The 22,071-nt window shown below is 44.8% G+C and overlaps 1 protein-coding gene across 1 annotated transcript in view; it reads left to right on the top strand.

Annotated features, from left to right (window-relative positions):
- Nucleotides 1-249: 249 nt before the first annotated feature.
- Nucleotides 250-22,071, top strand: part of SLC16A2 (solute carrier family 16 member 2) — a 94,822-nt gene continuing 73,000 nt past the window's right edge. Inside the window, exon 1 of the mRNA XM_031446348.2 lies at nt 250-1,430. Within this exon, the coding sequence (XP_031302208.2) occupies nt 758-1,430 (673 nt within the window). The 5' untranslated portion in view covers nt 250-757. The remainder of the gene's footprint in view (nt 1,431-22,071) is intronic.

Below are 22,071 nucleotides of genomic sequence, written 5' to 3'. Positions count from 1 at the left end.
CCGGCCCCCTCCGGTGCCACTGCACCTCCCTCCCTTCCTGGCCCGGCCCCCGGCCCAGACCCGGCCCTCTACGGCTCCTCTAGGCTCCAGGTCGGCGCAAACAAAGCCCTGATTGACTGCCCGGAGGGGCGGGCCTCTCTGCCGAGCCGCCTCCTCCCATCCGTGCCCCGCCAGGGATTTGCCGGGAAGGGCGGGGGCGGAGGGGGAGAGACTGGGGAGGGGGGCTGTTGCGCAGGACTGTAGGGGACTGAGCCCCCGGGCTCGAGAGAGTGTCTACCCTCTGTCCGAAGCCTGAGCTGTCCCCTCCAAGTCTCCCTCAAGCCCAAGGTGGGGGAGGGGGGCATGGGGACTACCGAGGGCAGGGTGGGGTCTCTCATGGGCCATCTCTCGTCCTGAGGTCCCTGGGGTCACCCCGGTTCCAGGCTGCTTGTGAGGAAGGAGATAGTGGGAGCAAGGGACAGCCGGGGTCTGCCCCGTGGATTCTAGGTTGATCAATGCCCGTTTGGAGCCTGCGGGGAGGAGAGGGCAGGGGAGTAGGATAGTTTGTGCTCTCATTTTTTACATTTTAACTCTTACTCTACTGGGCATCTGGGCAAGGAGGACAGGATTCAGTAGTTTGGAAAGGGAGTTGAGGGAGGCAGCGGCAGCTAGAGTATGAGGAGGAGGAAGGGCTGGGGAGAAGAGCGAGGCTGTAGCGGCTGCCTGTTGAGGGAGGAAGAGGTGGGGGGGAGACGAGGAGGGGGAGGAGAGAGATGACATGGGGAGAGGAGGAGGGGGGTTGGACGGGAGAGGAGGAGGAGAGGGCTCGAGGGACCGTCTGTCGCGGGACAGGCTGGCCAGCTGGGGCGCGGAGCCGGGAGGAGGAGGCAGCGGCAGCAGCAGCAGCAGCAGCAGCAGCAGCAGCAGCAGCAGCAGCAGCAGCAGCAGCAGCAGCAGCAGAAACAAGTACCAGCCACACAGCGGCTCCTCCGGCCCGAGCAGCCACAGTCCCCCGGCCGCGATGGCGCTGCAAAGCCCGGCGAGCGAGGAAGCTAAGGGGCCCTGGCGGGAGGCAGAGCAGGAACAGCAGGAGCGGGTGGGTAACCCCGAGCCGGAGCCGGAGCCCGAGCCGGAGCCGGTACCAGTGCCCCAACCCGAGCCCCAGCCAGAGCCCCAACCAGAGCCCCAGCCTCTACCGGACCCTGCACCGCTGCCGGAGCTGGAGTTTGAGCCGGAGCCGGTGCATGAACCCGAGTCCACGCCCACGGTGGAGACCCGCGGCACCGCGCGCGGCTTCCAGCCCCCCGAAGGTGGCTTCGGCTGGATGGTGGTCTTCGCTGCCACCTGGTGCAACGGCTCCATCTTCGGCATCCAGAACTCCTTCGGGATTCTCTACTCCATGCTGCTGCAGGAGGAAAGAGAGAAAAATCGCCAAGTGGAGTTCCAAGCAGGTGAGCGGCCCTTCGCGCTCCACCTGGTATTCTAGGCAAGGGTGTGTGCTCCCGCCGCCGCCGACCCCATACCTCCCGGTCCGAGGCGCCCTTCTAGCGCGCCGCTCGGACTCCTCCCTCTTGCCCCTTGCCGGTGGCCCTGCTAGGGCGCGAGTTGTCGGGCTCCGGGCAGCCTTAGCTGTGAAGAAGAGGTGCAAGGTATCCCAGGGATGGGACCTGGGACATTCGTTGATCACGCGCAAGGAATAAACTTTCTTGCTCTGGGACTTATTCAGATGCACCTTTCGGGTTTACTTAAAGTACTCTTAGCGTGTGTACTGGGAGAAAATATTTGCAGAATGTTTTTTGGTGGTAGGGTAAGCAACGGAGAGAGGAGAGAGTTGGGAGGTTGGGAGGACTTTGAGAGAAACACTGTACTGCGGATCTCCGCAGCAACCCCTGTTCCTGTACAGGGAGCGGAGGGGTTTTCTGTCAAAGACACTTTAGGAATCTTGGTGACTGCGCGAAGAGTCAAACACATGGCAGGCGTGTGTGTCTGTATACAGGAGAGAGAGGAAGGGAGGGAGATAGTGCAAGTGGGGGTGTGAGCGCATCTCTTTGCCCGCCGTGGTTACAGCCCAACCGGGTCCGGCAGTCCTCTGCCACTCTGAGGGAGCGAGCGGATCTCCGTGCCCTCTGAGCTGAACCCCAAAGCAGGCAGGGAGGCAATCTCTCCGGTCTCCTGCCAGAGAGGCGTGAGGCGGTTGAAAGGCTGGGCCCTGCGGCTCATTTCGCGCCGCCCCCGACCTCAGCCTTGCGCTCCTTGGCGCCCTGAGCCTCTCCGCTATCCGCGGGGTGCCTCGTTCGTCCTCAGCCGGAATGCCGGCCTCCACCCCTCCCACCTTTGTGTGGTGCTGACTTGGTCTTCTTCCCCAAGACAAGCAGGGCTAGGGGCATAGCTCTCGCTCTTCAGGCCGGCGGCCGCGGGACCGCAGGCTTGTGCGCTCCTCCTGTTGAAGCCTGCCCGTGGGCTCGGAGAAGTCAGAGTAGCCATCCCGCTTTCTCAGCAAGCCACCAGCGAAGACCCTCAGCAGTTCCGATGAGGAGTCTCAGGAGCCCTGGGGCTTGGGATGCCCTCTTCCTCAAGGTTCACTCCCTCTTGTGGCTTTTCAGGACAGCTCCACTCGCGACCCGCCGCCAAGTTCGCAGCTCAGAATTCGTGGCTTTTTTTTTTTTTTAACACAGCTCAGAATAAGTGTTGCCCTGGGGCTGAAGTGCTCCCTCCTCTCGTTACCCCCAAACACGTACTTCTGCTGCTCTCTGAGGAGGTCAGGGGATTATTTAGTGAATAGAAATCTTGAATTCTGGAGGAGTCCACCTGTAGATTCCCTGGGCCCTTGGAGAGCCTCTCCTACTGCTCTCAACCAAGGACTCATTTTTTTTTTAAGTTTGCAACTTCACTGGGCTGTCCTTAAAGAGGTTTGGGGGCTCATGGTGCCTCTGACCTTGTGACCCATTGGCGCCGCAGTGTGCCTGCCCCACTTGAAAGTTCGAGTGTGTGTCAATGGCTGTCCAAGTCAGTCTCAGGACTGCCTAGGCAACATTGACGCCTGAGTGGAGGGGGTCCCTGACTGTGTGGAACAACTTCTGGGTGGAAGGTCACTGCCGCATTCACCCCTGGGACTGCATTTTCCCTGCTTTGATGCAGTTAAGGGGCTCTTGGGAAGGCAGCCAGGGTAAGGCCTCTGGCTGTTGCCTAGGTTACCTTGGAGAGCACCTGCTGAGCATTGCCCTGTGGTTAAAGGCAGGCTGTTGGCCTCCGGGATCAGTGGCAAAGTCTGGGTGAAACTTCATGGGAGGTAGTGGGGGATGGGCTGAAGCTAGGCCTTGGCATTCATGTGATGTGAGCAGGCCTAGAGCCGGGGCCTTAGGAGTGTGTCATAAAACTTGGAAAACCCACTATTTTTACCAGGAAGAGGTTCACTGCTGGGGAACAAACTTCAAAGCAGGTGATCATAGGGGACTCAGGGGGAGGGCTGGCTGGGACTTTCCGGTCAAGACCTCACAGCACAGCTGGGAAAGGGGGTGGCAGTGAGCTGTGCAGAGGTGTGGCTGGTGTGTACTCTGACACAGACTAGGTCCATTGAGGGGCTGGGGTTACTGGTTTAAATTAGGGTGAGTATAGGTCAGGAAAGGACAGAAAGGAATTTGTTATGTCCCCAGGGTCTCAGAGTACTTTGGCTTGGGTCCCTCCTGTGTGAGTCTTGAATTCATGAAAGTTATTTTTGATACAGGAGGCTCTCAAGAACACCTCCATTGTTATTTTTTTTTTAAAAAAGTCAGGAATACCCCACCACATTCCTGAGTTCCTAGAAAATCTCATCCTCACCACTACCTTTCTTGAGCCCCTCAGCTTTCCCAAGCAACCATTCAGATCCTGAGATTCCAAATGTGTCTCTGCCGCCACATATGTTTTGCAGTTTACAAGAAATTTCCCAGCCACCTGTACCACAGTGCTGATATCTCAAAGGGATAGAAGGAGCCAGCAGAAGCTGCACTCTTTGTTGGCCGGGATTTGCCCAATAGCCGTTCTGGGGAACACAGAATATACACTCCCACAGTCAAGGAGCATTGTTCATTTCTATTAATGTCCAAAATACCTTTCATCTCTAAAAAAATCTATGAATTTAATATTTGGAGGCTCCCTACAACCCAAATTCTCTTTGGCTAGGCCTAATATCTTTACAGCCCTAAAGCTGTGCTGATTGGCTTAATGAGTCTACAGTTCTGCAGATGATTGGGATTATTGTGAGGGAGCCACAGAGAAAGGTTGTTTTGATGTTTGGGGGCTAACTCCACATCCCAGGGGTCCCTGGGCATGGGAAAAGGCCACGAGGAGTGGAAGGGAAGTAGAATTCATGCCTTCTAAAGCATGCAATGTATAGTCTTTGTGGACTCTGTGATGTATACAGTTCTGTGGTGGCAGTATATCTTGTCACTTCTCTTCACCCACTTTGAAAAGGAAGCCAAATTTCCCTGAGTCTGAGGCCTGGGAGGACTGGCAGGCAAAAGATTCCTGAGGTGGAGGCAAATGACCAAAGTCTGATTTAGGGAAAAGGGGAAAAGGTCAAGAGAGAAATGAGACTATACATTTTGCAGAGCTTGTGGGAAGTTTGGGAGTCTCCCAACCTAGACCAAGCTGCAGACAGGACAGGAGCAAGCAGGCAATTTAGTGGAAAGTATATCATGTCTTCCTGGGATGAGAGAGGAGCCTTTTGTAGGAAAGAAAGAGCACTGTGGCATTGGTTGCAGGCCTTAGATCATTACTGGAACCCTAAATGAGTGGGAGCTGGGGCAGGGTTAGGGTTGGGGGTCCAGGGGACAAGGCAGAACAAGTCAAAGCTGTTAACACTGGCTCCAAGCTTAGGTCTTTTTGAACATGCTCCAGAGTAAACTCATTACCCTGAACTTTCCACCTTGACTGCCAGTCTAACACTGAACCATAAAATATGATGGGAGGCATCTCTTACTGGGAAGTTTATGAGCATGGCCCTTGTAGGCTCCCAGGTGGAGGGAGCAGGGATAGGTCTTCCACCACCCAGGGAAAGGGGTAATGGTCAGGAAGGTTCATTACTGGGTACCAGATAGTTAGGGCTCATGGGCCACTCTGATGGAGACAATATTCTAGGCATGGGATGAATGATACAATCTGCTTTTGGGCAAAGAGTCCCAAGAATAGGTGAGGCCTAGGGCAGTTTGAGCTATCTCTTACCCTTTTTAGGGGCTTTCATTGCTTGGTTCAGTGTCTCATTGGGCTGACCACTAAATTGCTGACTTTGGCAGCCAGGTATCTTTTGAGCAAATCTGCCAATGTCTTGCCTTTGGCTGAAGGTTTTTGCCTACTGTCCAGAGAAGCTAGATCAGATTGGCTCAAAGCCTGCTATGGAGTTTTGGGCCACAGGGCCATTGGCCAGGTATCTTTCAAGTCACTCCTCTGACTTCTCTCCAACCAAACCGGGTCCCAAACTGAGACCTTGACTCATACTGGAGGGGATGTTGAGGAGAGGTTGCGGTATTTGGAAGCCAACCAATGGGATCCTTATTTGAATTGGAGTAGCTGATTGAGGTTGGATCCCTGCTCACTGTTCAGAGGTCTCAAATCCTCATTCTAAGTCTAAATCTAGACCCCAAAGGGCTGGTGATCTCAGTAATACCAGTTAGGCAGTGACTAGGAACTAGACAGCTTGTGCCCCTGATTTGCTCTGTGACTTTAAGCAGGCACTTTACATCTCTGTACCTCAGTTTATCTGTCTGTAAAATGAAAGGATTTGACTAGATGAACTTATATTTTTAATTTTTTTATTGACATATAGTTGATTTACAATGCTGTGGTAGATTCTGATGTACAGCAAAGTGATTCAGTTATCTATCTGTCTATCTATCTATCTATCTATCTATCTATCTATCTATCTATCTATTCTTTTTCATAATGGTTTATTAAAGGGTATTGAATGTAGTTCCCTGTGCTATACAGTAGGACCTTATTGTTTATTTTATACATAGTAGTTTATATCTGCTGATCCCAAACTCTTAATTCATCCCTGACCCTCTTTTCCCCTTTGGTAACCATAAGTTTGTTTTCTATATCTGTGAGTCTGTTTCTGTTTTGTAACTAAGTTCATTTGTATCATCTTTTAAATTCCACATGTAAGTGATATCATGATATTTGTCTTTCTCTTTCTGACTTACTTCACTTAGTATGATGATCTCTAGGTCCATCCCTATTGCTGCAATGACAATACTTCATCCTTTTTCATGGCTGAGTAATATACCATTATATATAATATATTTTATACACAGACACACACATGCACACACACACACACACACATCTTCTTCATCCATCCATTCATCTGTCAATGGACATTTAGTTTGCTTCCATGTCTTGGCTATTATAATAGTGCTGCTATGAACATTGGGGTGCATGTATATTTTTGAATTAGAGTTTTCTTCAGACATATGCCCAGGAATGGGATTGCTAGACCATATGATAAGTCTATTTTTAGTTTTTTAAGGAACCTCCATACTCTCCTCCATAGTGGCTGCACCAATTTACATTCCCATCAACAGTGTAGGAGCACTGCTGGTGGGAATGCAGTTTGGTACAGCCACTATGGAAAACAGTGTGGAGATTCCTCAAAAGACTAGGATTAGACTTACCATATGACCCAGGAATCCCACTCCTGGGCTTATATCCAGAAGGAACCCTACTTCAAAAAGACACCTGCACCCCAATGTTCATAGCAGCACTATTTAAAATAGCCAAAACATGGAAAGAGCCTAAATGTCCATCAACAGGTGACTGGATAAAGAAGAAGTGGTATATTTATACAATGGAATACTACTCAGCCATAAAAACCAACAACATAACGCCATTTGCAGCAACATGGATGCTCCTGGAGAATGTCATTCTAAGCGAAGTAAGCCAGAAAGAGAAAGAAAAATACCATATGAGATCACTCATATGTGGAATCTAAAAAACAAAGAAACAAACAAACGAAAACAAAGCATAAATACAGGACAGAAATAGACTCATAGACAGAGAATACAGACTTGTGGTTGCCAGGGGGGCGGAGGGTGGGAAGGGATAGACTGGGATTTCAAAATTGTAGAATAGATAAACAAGAGTATACTGTATAGCACAGGGAAATTTACACAAAACGTTATGGTAACTAACGGAGAAAAAAACGTGACAATGAGTGTGTATATGTCCATGTATGACTGAAAAATTGTGCTGAACACTGGAATTTGACACAACATTATAAAATGATTATAAATCAATAAAAAATGTTAAAAAAAAAACAGTGTAGGAGGGTTCACTTTTCTCCACATCCTCTCTAGCATTTATTATTTGTAGACTTTTTAATGATGGCTATTCTGACTGGTGTGAGGTGCTGCCTCATTGTAGTTTTGATTTGCATCTCTCTAATAATTAGCAAAGTTGAGCTAGATGAACTTCTTAGTGCTGCCATTCTACTTTCTAGAATTATGTGATATATTATCCTTTACTATTCACCTGGCATAAATTTTGACTCATTCAGACAAATGGGAATGTATTAATCTGCCTGAATGAGGGTGCAGATGGGTTGGGAGGATATTGACAAAGCAATGAAAAGCCACATAGACGTCATTTTCCTATGTTGCGTGTACTAAAAGACTATAGGGCTACTTATACGTATCAATGTGGTTGAAAAGGCTCAGTTTTTTTTTTTAACCCAGTATGTAAAGGCAACTCCAGATGTACAACTGCTTCTCCCAAAATGTCTCACTCAGCACAGAACTGGGCTTCCAAGAGAATTCCTTCGACTTGGCCTGTTGCAAGCTAGCAGAGTGGTACCGTATGCTGCTATTTCCCAGCATTTGAGACTGTTCCTGAAAAGCATTAAACTGCAAGCATTCCCTTAAGCCTTAGTTTGGAGCCCTTTCCTGAAACGTAATTTTCCACAGCTCATTCTCATTTCTCAGAAATGCATGGTTAGTATGACCTTTGTTTGCTGTTATTCAGGATAGAAGTGTAAACCAAGATTCCTAAATGCAATACAATGATTTCCTTCAGGGGGCTTCAGACAGGGCAACTTTATAGCTCACTGAGGGATGCTGCCTGGTGGTGGGTGTGAGAGGGCTGCTGCTTGCGATCCTAGAAAAGACCATAATGAATATCCACAATTTCTGGTCAACTTCAGCTTCACTCACAGCTTAGCTGGGAGTGTGGCTACTGAAGTAGCGGGCACAGAGCTCTCTCTCCCTTTCCCTGAATTTATACATGCTTTGGAAATATTTCCTCCAATGTCATGAAGAGTAAACAAGCAGCTGGACTGTCAGCATTTGCAGAAATATATAAAAGATGTCATCTGGACTTTTTGAGCAGACCAGTTTCCTAGGAGGGTGTGCTGCTTTCCCCATCAGCATCTTTTTGTTTTGTTGCATTTTGAAAAAAAAAAAAAAGAATCATTTACTCTTTTCAGATTGTGTGAAAGATGGAGTGGGATTTCCTGTTTTGAAAGGAGCTAGCTCACCTGGGATTGAATGAGTAAACCTTAGAGAAAAGTCTTTATTGGTGAAACACACACACAGACAAACAGACACACACACACACATACACATAATCTACACTTCAAGCCATGGTTTATGAATCTTCTGTCTGAAAAAAGTGTTTTCTCTTCTGTTTATGGAATCAGGTTTAATGTAACAGAGGCTTCTGTAGGAGTTATGGGGGGCTAGTGCAAAGGGCCCGGACTAGGTAACTTGTTAGGTGAGAGTGATGGAGAGAATATGGCCAGCCTGGATTGTACTTCTTAGCATGAACCCATTTGCAACTCCCCAACAGTGGGACTTGGAAACATTTATTGCAAATTTATTCATTTATTTTTTAAAAATTGAAGTATAGTCAGTTTACAATGTGTTAATTTCTGGTGTACAGCATAGTGATTCAGTTATACATACATATTCCTTTTCATATTTTTTTCATTATAAGCTATTACAAGGTATTGAATATAGTTCCCCTTGCTATACAGTAGGACCTTGTTTATCTATTTTATATATAGTAGTTACTATCTGCAAATCTGAAACTCTCAGTTTATCCCTCCACCTCCTCATCTATTTTCCCGCTGGTAACCACAGGTTGGTTTTCTATGTCTGTGTGTCTGTTTCTGTTTTGTAAATAAGTTCATTTGTCTCATTTTTTAGATTCCACATATAAGTGATACCATATGGTATTTTTCTTTCTCTTTCTGGCTTATTTCACATAATACGATAATCTCCAGGTCCACCCATGTTGCTGCAAATGGCATTATTTTATTCTTTTTATGACTGAGTAGTATTCCATTGTATAAATATACCACAACTTCTTTATCCAGTCATCTGTTGATGAACATTTAGGTTGCTTCCATGTCTCAGCTATTGTATATAGTGCTGCTATGAACATTGGGGTGCATGTATCTTTTCCAATTAAAGTTCCCTCTGAATATATGCCCACTAGTGGGATTGCTGGATTATATGGTAAGTCTGTTTTCACCAAAACTACATTCCCATCAGCAGCGTAGGAGGTTTCCCTTTTCTCCACACCCTCTCCAGCATTTATCATTTGTGGACTTTTTAATGATGATCATTCTGACTGGTGTGAGGTGATACCTCACTGTAGTTTTGATTTTATTGCAAATTTCTTTCTGCTTCCATCCTCCCCTTATCCTGCATCCCTTTTAGTATTCAAAGGTTATTCAGAGCAGGGTTTAGGATATTCCAGCCCTCTCCCATTTTAGGAGTGACAGGGGACTAAGCCTAGTGATGTTTAATCACCTGCCTTGAAATCAAGATACTGTGATTACTAGTGTGAGATCACTTGGGCTCCTATTTGTGGGTGGGGAATGTGGCCTTTCTGGGTGACTTGAGGAAGTATATTCTTCTTCACCCTGGTAGTCTTGCCCTGTTGCATTCTCTTTGCTTGTTTCTGGGATTGGTAGGAGAAGAAGGGATAAAACTTGTCCCAACCGTATATTTTCTTGGCTCCACCTATTTTCACAGTGCATTTGTAAAACCTCTGCTAGATATGCCACCCCCTTTCCTCCCAGTATTCTTTTCTCTTCTCCTTCTTTCCCTTGCTCAATTAGAGGAACAACTGGGGTTTTGGAATTTCTACAGGCCTAACTCCAGATTAGCTCTCAGGCTCATTCCTTCACATTCTGTGGAGGTATCCTTTCCTTTTCCCCCTTTCTCCTCCCTCTTACTCTCCATTTTCTGGGGGAAGGGTGACTTTCTCTCAAGCACTCAAGAGTGTGGAAGCCATCACCTTCTGGATTTTTGCAGTAAGATAGCTGCTATGAACCCCGTTTTGTCATTTCCACACCTCATTTTTTTCACACTCCCAGGACCCCAGTCGAAGAGATAGTATTGTAACAGGTCTTACTCAATAGTATTCAATAAATGTCCTGGTCAGTTGAACCCTTTCCCTTCAAATCCTCACTATCATTGTCCCCCCAGCTCTTGGGCCAACTGAACCTCCAGAGATTTCAGATTGGTTTTCAGTAACTTCAGGGATTCTGGATAGTATAGAAATCTTCATCCTATTTTGAGCCTCTATCATCCCTCTTCTTGCCAAAAAAAAAAAAAAATACTGCAGAGTTGATTGTAGAGGAGTCAGAGGAGGAAGGAGACAGACACCAAAGTCCTAACTAAAGTCAAGAGTGCTTTCAGTGAGGGTGGACAGGTAAGAAGTGAAACTCCCAGGTTAGTTGCTTCCCTGCTTCTATGCAGCTAAAGGGGAAAGGAAATGTCACTAAACAAGCAGTCCCCACACAGTCTCTTTGTCTAACTTATCCTGTGGATCTGTTTGCCCACCCTATTACCTAGGCTGGAAGGGTATGTGCGTGCACCCGTGTGTCCAGACCTGTGCATAGCTGGGTGTATGATATCTGTCTAGGCCAATTAGCACAGTTGCTTAGAACATGGTGCCTATGAGACTGGGGTCACAGGTTTAGTCAGTTGTTTAAGTCACTGAGCTTCTCACAAAGAAAAGAATTCTTCTGTTCACCACCCAAGCCCCTCATATGAGGTTGCCACTCATCCCAAGGGGACTGCGTAGAAGTATGGAGATGACTCCCTATAAGCTTTCCCTGTTACTGGGGAAAAGACAAGAAGGACACAGCCCAGTGATGGCTGCTCTTCCACAGTGCAATTTCTTTGGCATTTAGCTTCTTACTTCTGTCAAGCACCTAATAATAATAATAACAACAACAACTAACATTTATTTAGCATTTAGCAGTTAATTCTGTGCTGGGCATTATATTAAGCACTTTGCATGTATGAACTCATTTTAATTCTGAACAACCCTATGAGGTAGGTACTATTATTTCCTCCATTTCACAGATAAAGAGACAGACATACAGAAATTAAGTAGCTTGCTTAAGCTCATATAGTAAATAATGGCAGAGCCAAGACCCAGAGAGTCTGAGTCCAGAACTCCTGCTTTTAGATTTCACCTATTACATAGCAAAGATGGGTGGTGTATGCAGCTACCAAGGGGGATTTCTGCAGAGATTTTCATTCCTGTAGCCTCAGGGAATCCTTATGACTAAGGGATAAAAAGAGATGACCAAGAAAGGGTTTAGTAAACAAGTCCGACAGTCTTGTGATCCATGATATACTCCTCTAACCACCCATCTCATTCGACCAAGAAAGGGTTTAGTAAACAAGTCCGACAGTCTTGTGATCCATGATATACTCCTTTAACCACCCATCTCATTCTACCCAGAATCATGATCCTTAGGTCCAAAAAGGGCCAGAGAAACTGTCTCTTCTTAGGTGGTTAGCCTGAACAAGTCACATAATCTTTCAAGTTTTCAAGGGTGTCATCTTCATAATAGTATTAACAGTATTTAATTTTCTAGGACTATGAAGGTTCAAATGAGATTGTGTATGTGAAAGATCTTTGTGAATTGTGAAGGGGTTGGCATTATTATTATTATTATTATCCAATAGCCTTTTCCAGCTCCTAGAAATTGAGTTGCTACACCTTTCTCTAAATACTTCTGGAAGAGGAGTCAACCCCTCCTCCCCATCTTCCGCCTCCCCACTCCATCTCTTCCCCATCTCCCCTCTGTATTCTTCTGCAATTTGACCCGGTTGTCCTTTAGCTAAGGACTGGCTGTGCTTTCTTTGTTCCTCAGTTCTCTAGGAGTCCAGGGAGAGGAGGGGCCAGATCCCAAGTCATATACATTCAAGGAAACAAGGCATGTTGAAATATTTACAGCTCTTGGCAGGAGCTCACAAACCTCCCTAGGAGTCAAGAACTGAGTTTTTTTAAAATAGGAATTGCTAAGCATTGGGGGCAGATGGTGGGTGGAGTTAGGGTGTCACTTCCTCCCAAGGGTCTCTCACAGAGCCTCTGTTCTCCTGTAGGTAGTGAGGAAGAAGGAAAGGGATATTTAGGGTCAGAAGGTCTGGGCCAGAGGACATTAAGCAAAGAAGGGGCCTTGCTCCTTTGTATTCAGTTTTGGAGTGGGCCAATTTCCTTATGTTCTAAACAGGATAGCTCTAGAGAACAGAGGCCACAGAAGGGCAGAGGCCTGGAGGAGGACTGCAATAGCAGTTTTGAGCAGCCTCCATTAAGTCCATTGGGTAGGCAAATGTTTCTATCATTTCACAGCGTAAATGTGAAACAGCAAAACACAATCCCCAAGCCCTTCTTTGAGACTAAGATTTCAGACACACTAGGACTTACCATCTTGACTTTCAGTTATTTAAATGTCTGAGCTGGAAGGCATTTTAGAGACTACCTAATCCTACCCCATCTAGGTCCCATTTTACAGGTAGAGAACTGAGATCTGGAAAGATGTCATCTGAATCAGCATTATGGGCAGATGATTGGGTGGAGGTTGGTTTACAAGAGGAGATGGGGATAAAATAGATAAACAACAAGGTCCTATGGTGTAGCACAGGGAACTATAATCAATACCTTGTAATAACCTATTATGAAAAAGAATATGTGTATATGTACATGTATATATATGGCTGAATCATTATGCTGTACACCAGAAACTAACACAACGTTGTAAATCAACTATACTTCAATTTAAAAAAAAAATGGGATTGGGAAATGAGCTCAAGGGATGGGGCTTCTGGCACCTTGGGATTTCCCCAGTTCAATCACTGGGATACTTTCCCCTTCATCTCTTCCTGAACTTTTCTAAAGTCTGTGCCCAGGCACTACTCTGTGGAAAGAGATTGTATTGTGTTGTAATAAGTGTAATTTTATTTATTTAATATAAGACAAAATTCAAGAGGTATGATGATGAAAATTCTCTCTCCTAAACTATCTCCCAGCTACTCTGTTCCCTGTCCTAGAGGCCGCCAGTGTTATCTGGTGTGTTCTTCCATAGATATTCTGTATATGTACAAGCAATTGTATGTGTGTCTGTGTGTGTGTATGTGTATACCCTATTTTAAAAACACAGTGGTAGACTATAATTCACATTATCCTCTACCTTGCCTTTTATACTTCAAAATATATATTGGATATTATTACACATTAAGTCCACAAAGTCATCACTCTTTTTAAATAACTGCACAGTATTCCATTATATAGGTATATCATAATTTATTTACTCAGTGCTTTGCTAAGAGGCATTCAAGTTGTAACCGATCTTTGAATATGGGCTTTGGAATCAAACAGCACTAGATTCAAATACTTACCATATAGCTGGCCTTGACAAAGGTTTTAGCTTCTTGAATTCTGAGTTTTCTCATTTGTAAAACAGGGATAATAATAACATCTGTCATTACTGATGTGGAGATTAAATGAAAGAAGACATATAAAACATCTAGCATACAGCCTTGCACACACTAAGTGTTCAATAAATGTTAATTCTCTCCCTGCTCACAAGTCTTCTGCATACTCTCCACCTTCAATTCAATTAATGTTGGTTCAATTCAAGTCAATATGTGTTTAATTATGTGCTAGACTGGACGTTGGATGAACCAGAGAAGGAAAAGTGTCCCTCAAGTTTATAATTTCTGTGAGAAGCCATAACATACCAAACAACTACAGATCACTGCTAGGTCACAAAAAATATATACATATAAAATTGGATGCAGTTTTGGTGTGGTGATGTGGAAAAGAGAGATGAGTATGAGGGACAGAAGAATCAAAGAAGTTTTGTTGGTAGAGTTGTAACTTGAAAAGGGATTTAGCTAAGTGGAGAGGAGCCTATGAATTGAGCAGTGGTGAAAATTGGACAGTTCAGTTGTTGCTCAGGGTCTGGGAGTCCAGTAGGTCACTGTTTCCCATTAGGCTGTGACCCAGAAGGTAGAGTGGAGTGAAAGGGAAGGAGGAGAGGAAAATACTGAGGACATTTGGAGAAAAGGGCAAGGGCCAGGGGATGTCTGGGCACTGGGCCACAGAACAAGTTACCTGCAAGTGGTTTGTAGCATAGCCTGCCCAGCCTACACCACCTGCCCTTACATGTCAGCAGCCAGGCACTTTTTCTAAGAGGTCTGAGAAGAGGGATAAAGGACCTGAGACCAGAACTTCTCAGCCCCTCAACCTGAGTCCCAAACAGGTCCAGATGTTGTGAGCCCCAAGAGAGGGGGAGATACTGAGTGATAATAATCTCCTCAGTGTGTGGTACACTGTAGTTTACATCTTAATTGATGCTTTATGCTTGCAACAGAGACAGTTATGAAATAAAATATTCAGTTGAATCTCATTACATGCCAACATCTTTGATCACAAGTGCTATGTTGAGGGGTTCTGGAAAATGAAAAGTCAACATGGTTTGTATTAGTTAGGGAAAAGTACAGGGCAGGGAAGGGTTGTGTAGAGAGTCACATTCCCATTTTATAGTTGCAGAAAAATGGAGGGCAGATTGAGGCACTTAGTGATGCTTAGAACCAATATAAACCAAAGAGGCCTTGGGTACTTTTTGTTAAAGGGTTGAAGGTGATAGGGAATGGTGAAGTAGTGAGTATAAAAGAACAACTTCTTTGATGAACATTGAAAATAGATCCTCCCGGATTTGAGAAAAGATGAGTTTTGGAAAGGGAAGCTGTCCCATGGTCTCTATCCTATCTCTTTGAAGAATGCCATCCAAGAGAGAGCATTTGTGCACAAGCAAGTACCTCAGTGTGAAATTTGGTGGGACAGATTATGGTATGCTGAGTCAACATGCCTGGAAATCTCTCCTGAATATTCTCTACTTTAAGATCACTTTTCTAAGATCTTAGCTTTATTTTTTAAAAGGGAGTTTGTGTTTTATGGGCTAAGTACCATTGAGAGTTTTCCTTTCTTGGAGCCTTCATGAATGAGCACTGACCCTGGAGCCAAACTGCCTGGGTAGGTCCTGGCTCCACCAGTTACTAGCTGAAAGTGTCTGGTTTTTTTTTTTTTTTAAGAGTATATTTTCGTTTCTTTTTTAATGGAGGTACTGGGGATTGAACCTAGGACCTCATGCATGCTAAGTGTGCCCTCTATCACTGAGCTGTACCCTCCACCCCCTACTAGCCATGTGTCTTTAGGCAAGGCACTTAACATCTCTGTGCGACTATTTTCTCATGTGTAAGAGGGGGATAACAAAAGTGCTTACCAATAGGGTTGTTAAATTTTATGTATATCTTAGAACAGTGTCTAGTACATGTTAAGTGCTGTATAAACATTTGCTGTTCTTATGATCCCTCTGGTAAGCTAGGGTAACCCCAGGTGAGCCCAAAGGAGTTTAGCATTACTCAGGAATTCTGGGGATAAATGTATCTTGTCAAGGCACCATCTGGGCTGCTCAGATGTTGATCATGCTCAGGCCTAGATTAAGACCTTTAGAGGCCCTAAGTACTGTTTTTTCAACTGCCAAATTCTGAAACAATTAAATTTATGCTTTTCTCATTTTAGGGTGCTCTTGCTTCACTGATGCCCTAAACTCATATTTAGTCTACCTGTTGGGTAATCCTTCACTGACCACATCAGCCTATAAGCCCCTCCCTAAATTCTGGAGGGAACCAATGACTGTGGGTGATCTACACATTCGTACACAACAATTTTGAACCTGAACATTTCCATCTATAACAAAGTGCTCTGTGTCCCACCTCCTAAGAGATTATCCTGCCAAGATCCTTGACCTCATTGACCATTGGGACCTCCCATCCTGTTACTTAGAGGGAGGGTTTATCTTCTGGGGCAGGGGGAGGGGAGAACATATGCTGGGACGTCACAGTAAGAGCCCCCTGACAAAGGATCTGAACATTAACAAGTTAAAAATCTGGTGACCAGTTGGGATGACCGAGTACAGTCATAGTTGAGAAGGGGGATGGTGAGGATCTCTAGCCACCAAATGACTAGGAGACCATCCCTGCTTCCCTGAGCCCTGACTCCTTCAAGGACTTTAAATTAGTGATCCTGAAGCTTTGGAATCTCTATCATTATCTCTACTACTCTTGACCAGATTCTAACCTTCCAAATGGTGAACAACAGGAAAGTTTTGTGTTCCAAGAGCCACAGTGTTTTTTTTTTTTTTTTTTTTTTTGCTTTGACCTAGATTTTGCATATGGAAAGACTAGCCAAAAGCAAGTTTTCTTTAGATCTGCTGGTCAACCAACTGGAAGGACCTGGTGGCCAAGGTAAGGGAGGTTAGCAGGGCCCCAAACAGGTTCATTTGCTGCCTTGCCCTGGGATGGCACCACTTACATTCAAGCCTAGCCAAGCCTGTGCTCCCTGCCCTCCTCACAGTATGTCTTAAACATTGAAGGTTCAGTGGAACCGGTCAGACCAGATGTTGAGAGCCTGCAGCTTTTAGGAAGAGAAAGACAGACAGCCAGAGGAGAGAAAAGGGAAGGAACAGACCTATTGTCCCAGTTCCTAACCCTAGGAAGCTTCCCCTTGGGCTCCAGTATATCACCAGTGAACACCTGCTCAAGGAGGCCATGGCTTATCTGTGTCCCATAAGTGGATTTGGGCAGTGTCTCCAGGCAGGACCAGCAACCTGAAAGCCACTCTCTAGATCACAGCTCAACAGAGAATAGCACAGGCCCTGGGGGCCTCTTCCTTTTCATAGAATTTGTTTCGGTACTAACAGAAGAGATGGCCTCAAAGTGGAAGGTTATAAAGAAGATCCCAAAGTTCAAGCCCCCTTTGCCTCATTTCTCCCTGGGCTGTGTGGTATAGGGTAAGGATCTGACATCACATAGACCAGCATTAGAATCCTGGCATTGCCATTTACCTAATCTGCAACCACGGCCTAGTCACTTGGCTTCTTTGAGCCTCACCCCTATCTGTAAAATGGGAGAGTGGGGAGAGAATGATAATCTCTATCTCACAGCCTTGTGATGAAATTCAAATGAGAAGATGGATGTGACAGTCCTTTGAAAATGGATTTGAGCCTTATGTATGAGTTATTATCATGGCTGCCAGGTACGTAAATTTATCTGTAGATTTGCACATGTACTTATGCATGTATAGCTGGATTGAGGCATTACCAATGATGCATATCTGTATAGGCAACCACTTGTGTGTACAAAAGTATGTACATAATCTGACCTTAAGCCTGAACTCATGACATAAGCAATAAAAGCAAATACCCATAGGCATACAGATACAGTTACCTGTATTGATAGCCTCTCTCTTTCTCACACATATATCCACAGACAGACAGATGTATATGTGTCTGTGTATGTTTGCAGATGCATGTGTACATATATGTACAGAGCCATAGCTGTATAGGTGAGCATACCATACCTTCCGGTTTCTCCCCAGACTATTCAGTATCCTAAGAGTCTGAAATGGGCCCTGTTTGTTAATCCCCCCCACTTCATCCTGACAATGTCTTTTTTGCCCTTGCTGAGGCCTCTTCCCTGCTTCCATTTTGTTTGCAGATTAGCATAGCTGCTGCCACAATTCAAGCAGCAGTATGTGGTATCCACATATCTGGAGAACATGGATCCTTGTCCAGTTGCTCTGTGAATGGCATTACAGTTCTAGTAGTTTGATATCCATGTTTGACAGCTTTTTCAGATTCTTTTCAAAATACAGTTAATCCCATGACGAAAATAGTCACTGGCCCACACGTCCTGAAGCTAAAGGAAATTAGGCAGCAAGCCTAATGAAAATTAGTCGCAGAGCCTAAATGAGGTTGAATCAACCAGTCTCTCCTGTCCTCTCCTCTTCTCTTTCCCCTTCCCCTCCTCCTCCTCCTCCTCCTTACTCCTCCTCCTTACTCCTCCTCCTCTTCTTCTTCTTCTCCTTCTCCTCCTCCTCTCTTTCTCTCTCTCCCTTTGCCACTCCTTTTTATTCCAAGTATCTCTAAGCCTACGGTGTGGTGGGGTGGATGGCATGATGTCATGGACTGTATTGGCTTCAGAGAGAGCCTGAGACCATCAGGCTCTCCTTTTTGGGAAGAAGGAAGAGGAAAAACAGGAGGGAAAAAATTACAATTTCTGGGATTATATGCAGGGAGAACATAGCTGGGGAATTAACAGGGTGACATCAAAAGGAGGAGGGTTTCCGCCTACTTTGAGGCCAACTAGGATGGGAAGGCACACCAACATCCCCTTAACCACTGGGATGTGGGCCAGTAAACTGGTTTGCTAATAAGCAAGATGGGAACTCTTGAAAGAATGCCTAGTGATGGAATTGAAAAGTTAACCTTGGTTAAAGAGCAACATGATTTCCCAGGAAGAGAGCAGGCCCAGGCCGGATGTGATGGGCTCCATTCCAGGTGGCCTAGCCATGGCCTGGGGTGAGGAGAGGTTTAGGTAGGGCCATCAGATAATTTATTTTCCAAACTAGGATACTTTTAAGACTGAAAGAGGACACTATTCATATTATGCTGGGACAACATGCCTAAACTAGATTGTCCCAGGCAGACCAAGATGCATTTTCATTCTAGATTTAGGCCATATTGCTCCAGCTTGCCAGGAAAGGACAAACTATAAGGACTCACAGGATGACTTGAAAACTGTGCGTGGGGGGGTGGTTGGGTAATGGAGACCAGGGCAGGGACATTCTACTTTGACACCAGGGATTATTACTCTGAATATGAATTCCTCTTCTTATTGTTGTCCATACATATGTAATGGAACTCTTTCCCTAGTATGTTTATTTTCTGGTCAGTTTCAGAAGAGGAGAAACTGTATGTGTGTGTATACAATTTTGTATTTGTGTCAAAATTTTGAAAGTGAGTGTGAGTGTGAACATGAGTATACGTAACTATGGGTAACTATGGGCTCTATGTGTGTATGGACATGTGAGTGTATGAATATGGATGTATTGAGGATAAATGAGGGTGTGTGTGCATGCACACAGTGGTTCATTAAGTTGTGGACTTTTTAACTTTCAGGGAGCAATAACATAGACCACCACCTCATTGTACATGTGAGGAAACTGAGGCAAATGTAATGAGACCTACTTTTACTATTTTCTTGGCAGTGGTTGAGGGTAAAGTAGTTTCTGAAAACAACAGGTGCTTGGCAAGTGTGGGAACAAGCTGCTTCAGAGTAAGCTTGATGTGCCTGTAAGCTTAGATTTGAGTGCATGGGGAAGATTTGACAGATGGCTAGTTCCCCTAAGCCTGCCTCCCTGAAGGACCCTGTCAAGTAATGGAAACTTTCCAGTGTCTTGAACATCACACAAAAGCCCTCCACTTTAAACCCGCAACCTACAGATGAGGTTTCCTTGGAGACAAACCTGGAGAGTAAAGATACACTAGAAGCCTTCACAGGATGCAGACCAGACATAAGCAGAAAGTGTCCCCAGACCGAGCAATAAGACTGGAAAGACTCTCCCCTTCTAATCTCTGACCTCTCTGCACCTGCCCTCATCACTTTGGGCTCTGGGCAAAGGGAATGGCTAGAGAGGCCCCAGGAGTGTTAGGATTGGTGGTTGGAATGGGAATTTGTGCCCCCAGGAGAAGGGTGCGTGACTATATCACGAATCCTGGCCTGTTCTATCTGTGGCTGAGGAGTTAGATGTGCAAGTGAGCAAGTACAAGCTGTGTATTAGCCCAGTGCTGATGAAGCCAAACCCCAAACTATGGTTCAGTCCTCACCTGAACAGATTCAGCTTGCTTGGGCCTCTGTTCAGGCTGTATCCATTTGCCTGACAAGTTACACAATGGATAGGCAAAAGAGTATGGGGTGCTGCAGCACAACTATGAGAAAACAACTCAGATCTCATGTCATATGTCAGTTTACACTCAGCCAATATTTATTAAGCATTTACTATGTGCCTAGCACCATGCTAGACTTTTACATGTATTAATGACTGTGTTGAACCCTCACAACAGCCCTGTGAAGCAGGATTCATCTCACTAACAACTCCAAGAGGTAAAGTGGCTTCCTCAAAGTAAAACAGCTAGTAATGGGGGAATCAGAATTCAATCACAACTATGCTTGATTAATGATACTAAATCTATTTACATTTAAAATATTATTGAGAGCTTGCTGTGCACCAAGCACTATGCTTTTTCCATGGATTCTCTCACTTAATCCTCAAAATAGCCCTATGAGAGGATATGCTTCCTCCTTTTTATTAAACAGATAAGGATATTAAGGAACAGAAATGCTATGTAACATATCCAAGGTCTAGTGCTAGTATAGCACTAGTATAGTCTGTTGATTCCCAAGCATAAGGTGTCTTCCCTAATCCACTGTGGATATCAGATTCCTCATCTAGATGATTCCTAAAGCCCCTTCCAACTTTGACATTCAGCAACTCTGTAGCAAACCTTCCCCATGAACTCCAGCAGCTTTGAGTCACTTGGCTGTGGTCCCTTGTCATGCTCCTCTTCCCACTAGGGAAGAGTGAGCAAGTGATCCCCAATCAGCTTAGTCTGAGTTGGCCTGGGGCTCTAGCTCAGCTCCCCCACTGCTGGCCCCAGGTAACAGGTGAGGTGTTTTCTGTAACCACCTCCAGAAGCTGCTCTGTTCTCTAAACCTGGGCCCTGTAATTATTTCCCTCTGTGAAAAACAGGAGGATCTCCTTAAATTGGCAAATGAGAAAATCCTGCAAAAGGGGCCCAGGGAAGGTGACTTTATGCTTTAGATGACTGTGCCCATGTCTGTGTGCATATTTCTCTGGGTGCATGGTATAGCCAGGAGTTGCAGACAGGTCAACCTTTACATTTTTTTAAATTGAGATATATTTGATGTACAGAATTATGTAAGTTTTAAGTGTACAATGTAGTGATTCACAATTTTTAAAGGTTATACTCTATTTACAGTTCTTATAAAATATTGGCTATATTCCCAGTGCTGTACAATATATCCTTGTAGCTTATTTATTTTATAATAGTAGTTTGTACCTCTTAATGCCCTATCCCCATCTTGTCCCTCCCCCCCTTCCATCTGCCCACTGGTAACCACTAGTTTGTTCTCTATATCTGTGAGTCTGTTTCTTTTTTGTTATATTCACTAGTTTGCTTTATTTTTCAGATTCCACATATAATATATATCATACAGTGTTTGTCTTTCTCTGTCTGACTTATTTCACGAAGCGTAATACCCTCCAATTCCATCCATATTGTAAATGGCAAAATTTCATTCTTTTTGATGGCTGAATAGTATTCCATTGTATACATATACCACATCTTTATTCATTCATCTCTTGATGGACACAGCTTGCTTCCATATCTTGGCTACTGTAAATAATGCTGCTATGAACATTTGGGTGCATCTATCTTTTCGAATTAGTGTTTTTGTTTTTTTCAGATGTATATCTAGATGTGGAATTGCTGGGTCATATGGTAGTTCTATTTTTAGTTTTTTGATAAACCTCTATGTTGTTTTCCACCGTGGCTGCACCAATTTACATTCCCACCAACAATGTACAAGGGTTCCTTTTTCTCCACATCCTCACCAGCATTTGTTATTTGTATTCTTTTTGATGATGGCCATTCTGACTGATGAGAGGTGATATTTTGCTATCATTTTGGTTTGTATTTCTCTGATGGTTAATGATGTTGAGTATCTTTTCATGTACCATCTGTATGTCTTCTTTGGAAAAATGTCTATTCAAGTCTTCTGCCTATCTTTCATCAGGTTGTTTGTTTTTTGATGTTTAGTTGTATGAGCTGTTTATATATTTTAGATATTAACCCAGACAGAGGTCAACCTTGATTCTGCATTGTCT

This window comes from Camelus dromedarius, chromosome X, assembly GCF_036321535.1.
Source record: "Camelus dromedarius isolate mCamDro1 chromosome X, mCamDro1.pat, whole genome shotgun sequence".
NCBI lineage: Eukaryota > Metazoa > Chordata > Mammalia > Artiodactyla > Camelidae > Camelus > Camelus dromedarius.
Note: the sequence above shows the minus strand (reverse complement) of the source record. Positions and strands in the feature narration are given on the sequence as shown.